Here is a 3,679-nt window from a genome sequence, read left to right as displayed (position 1 = left end):
TTTCTAATAAGCAGATGTTTTGACTCTATCAGGACACTAGTCTCAATAATGAATCTAATCAAATACTTAATCTTGCTAAATTCTACCAAGTAGCTAGGCCACTCAACTGTCTCTCGAACAAGTTGGTTCCCAATTTGTTTTCCTCCACCTCATTTCCATAGGGAATACCCCCCATAGCTTGCTGTTGGGAAAAAAACTAGAATGGAATGGGCGAGGATCAGAGTGACAACTCCTGCCCTAAGCAGTTGTTGCGGTGCCTAAACAATCCGAGTGACAACAAGAACTTCTTGGGAGGGAGAAGGAAAATTTGATTAATCTACTCATTGAGTATTGTGATGTCTTAGCCTTTTCTTATGATGAACTCAAGGGTTACAAAAAGGATTTTATTGAGCACACTAGTCGCTTGAATGATGAAGATGCTAAGCCAATTAAGCAAAAACTCAGGCAAATAAATCCTAAGTTGGGCCACTCGTTCTTAAAGAGTTGCAGAATATGCTTGTTGCTGGTATTATTAGAAAAACTGACATTCTTCATGGTGTTCAAACTCGGTGATTGTTAGGAAAAAGAATGGTACATATTAGACATCACTCTAGCAGCCTCTATATGGATGATGCAATTCCTTTGGCCTCTGCACTGTCTCTGCTGGGTTCTGCGTGGCGTGAACTAGCTGCTACTCTCACTCTCTCTGCTTCTGCGCTGGTCTCTCAGTATTGTCTCTGCCTCTCTATCAAATACTCACTGCCCCTCATTGCTAATCACTAATTCACTTTTGCTTAGCAACCCCGCTCTAGCAAAATGAATGATTGATCACTCTGGTGTGTTCTCCAACTGACCCTCAAGCCTCTTCTTATACTTTTTTCGTTGATCCTTCAACGACCGAGATTAAATCTCTAATCAATGGCTAAGATTAGATTTGGTTTGATCCATGACTTTTGGAACCTTCTAACCTAGTTTTATATTAATACCCATTAATATTTTTCTTCCTAAGTTTAGACTTAGAAACTCCATTAAAAATATTAATTAATTTAATATCTCCAAACCTGGTACAATCTGTCCAAACCATTTCTCGGTCTTGGAGATCTCATGTGCTTTAGCCTCTCCACCAGTTTTCATGGCTAGATCACATCCAATGCTACCCCAAATCAACACTTCAAAGGATAACAAGGTCCAATATGATGTCATTATTGGATGGATACTTTGGCTATAATTAGGTCTGGGTTAAGGAGAAGGACCATCATAAGACTACCTTCACTACACCTTAGGGAACTTTTGAATATCTCAGAATATATTTTGTGTTAACAAATGCAGGAGCCACTTTTCAGAGGGCTATGGATTATGCTTTCAAGGAATTGATTGGCAAAATCACTAAAATTTACCAAGATGATCTCACCATTTTTTCAAAATATGGTAAAACTCATATAAATCATCTTAAGCTGGTTTTTGACTAGTGTTGAGAGTTTGGCATATCATTAAACCCCACCAAATCTATTTGTGGGGTAATTGAAGCAAAATTACTGGGTCACGTCATTTCCAAAGAGGGTATCAAGATTGACCCTAAAAGAGTTGAAGCTATTCAACAGATCCCTTTACCACACAATCTTAAATCCCTCTAGTCTTTCCTGGGAGAAAACAAATTTTCTAAGAAGATTCATTCCAAACTATGCGGAAATTGCTAAACCTATCCAATGTTTGCTAAATAAGGATGCAAAGTTTGTTTGGAAAGATGAAGATAAAGATGGATTTCAAGATATTAAAGACTCTATAGCTAAAAAGCTTGTCTTGGTCAACCTAGATTATTGAAAGGAATTTATGGTTTTTTTCATTCGCATATGAAGACGCTATAACAAATGTTTTATTACAGAAAAACAAAGAGGGTCATGAGCAACCAATAAATTTCATGAGCAAGTCCTGGAGTAATTCAGAGTTGAATTACAACATTATGGAAAACAAGCTTATGCATTAGTCAAGTCCCTTAAGCATTTCAAAACATATGTGGGTTATTGCAAAATCATTGCCTTTGTTTCTTACTTTGTATCAATGATATAATTACTTAAACTGATTGCATAGGAACTCATGCCATATGGGTAACTAAATTCAGGAGTATGATCTTGAGATTAGACCAACCAAGCTTGTCAAAGGTCAAAGATCAATTCAGAGGTTAATAGAAAGTAACGAGAAATCTTTAGAGGCAGTTTGCCAGAATGAAATGGATGAGTCATCTACTTTCCCTGAGCTTCAGAAGTTGGAAAAAATAGAATGGTATAAGGACATTATTTATTATTTGACAAATCTGACATGTCCTCCTCACTTGGTAGCTCATAAAAGGAGGGCTCTCAGATTAAAGGCATCTAAATATTGTATTTTAAAAGATGGATTTGGATGGAGAAGTTCAAATGGAATAATAGTTAGGTGCATTAATGAGGATGAAGCTAAGAAGCTTATCGCTGAGTTCCATGCAGGATTTTGTGGGGGCCATTATGCGCCGAAGACCACTACCCACAAGATTCTATGTGTTCGATATTATTGGCCTACCATTTTCTGAGATGTGCATAAATTTGGTAGAAATTGCGATACGTGCCAACTTCACATAGGAAAGTAGAAATTAACAGCCTTGCCTCTTCAACTGATTGTAGCTGAAACCCCTTTTCAACAATGGGGGTTAGATTTCATTGGTAAATTTAGCCAAAATTCTAGTGAAGGTTATTCATGGATTTTGACTACGATTGATTACTTCACAAAGTGGGTTGAGTCCATTCCAACAAAGCCAGCCATAGAGAAGGTTGTCATGGACTTTCTTGAGAATCATATTATCACTCGATTTGGTGTACCGACCAAAATCACAATAGATAATGCCAAAGCCTTCATCGCTTTCGCGTTGTCTTCTTTCTACTTAAATTACGACATTGTTATATCTCATTCTTCAAATTATTATCCCCAAGGAAATGGTCTTGTTGAATCAAGTAACAAAAATGTGATAACCATCATTAAGAAGATTGTGGGGGATAATAAGCGGTCTTGGGATAGTAAGATCAAGTATGCATTATTGGAAGACATGATCACAAAGAAGAGAGTTACTGGGAAAAGTCCTTTTGAGCTTGTTTATGGTTTGGAAGTAATGTTACCAGTTCATCTTAAGCTTTCAGTTTATCATATTCTGCAATAATTTACAAATAGTGAAGATGCAGTGCAAAAAAGAATTGATCAAATTATGGAACTTGATGAGGCTCACAGGAATACTTTTAATACCTTATGTCAAGGACAAGGCCAAAACAAAAGAAAAATTTGACAAGTCATCCCTAAACAGGTCTCTACAAGTTGGCGATATGGTGTTATTATGAGATCATAGAAATGAGAAGCCCGACAATCACAGAAAGTTTGACAGTCTATGGCTTGGGCCGAATATTATCATAGGAATCGCTAGAGAAAATTCTTTCTATCTGAATACATTGCAAGATGATCTTGTGGAGCTGCTAGCAGATACGAAAATGCTCAAATTTTACTACAAAGATGACATCTGATGCCACAGGGCATCTTTTGTATAATATCTCTAACCCTACTCCCTTTCATTTATGTCATTAGTTAGTTTTTTTTCACGCAATTATGTTTAAAGTCTTTACATTTAAGTTTATTAGAGTATATATTTTCTATTCCAACAGATATTCTATATATGCATGTTGAT

General features: G+C 36.5%; 1 protein-coding gene across 1 annotated transcript; it reads left to right on the top strand.

Moving 5' to 3' along the window:
• Positions 1 to 2,785: 2,785 nt before the first annotated feature.
• Positions 2,786 to 3,163, top strand: LOC149238054 (uncharacterized). Its single transcript, XM_089369457.1, has one exon. It carries the CDS (start codon positions 2,786 to 2,788, stop codon positions 3,161 to 3,163), a length of 378 nt encoding a protein of 125 aa, XP_089225583.1.
• Positions 3,164 to 3,679: the final 516 nt, after the last annotated feature.

The sequence above is a fragment of the Pinus tabuliformis genome, chromosome 8, assembly GCF_031772625.1.
Source record: "Pinus tabuliformis cultivar Carrire ecotype Pingquan chromosome 8, CPIR1, whole genome shotgun sequence".
Lineage (NCBI taxonomy): Eukaryota > Viridiplantae > Streptophyta > Pinopsida > Pinales > Pinaceae > Pinus > Pinus tabuliformis.
The sequence above is the reverse complement of the archived record's forward strand: the minus strand, read 5'-3'. Positions and strand labels throughout refer to the sequence as shown.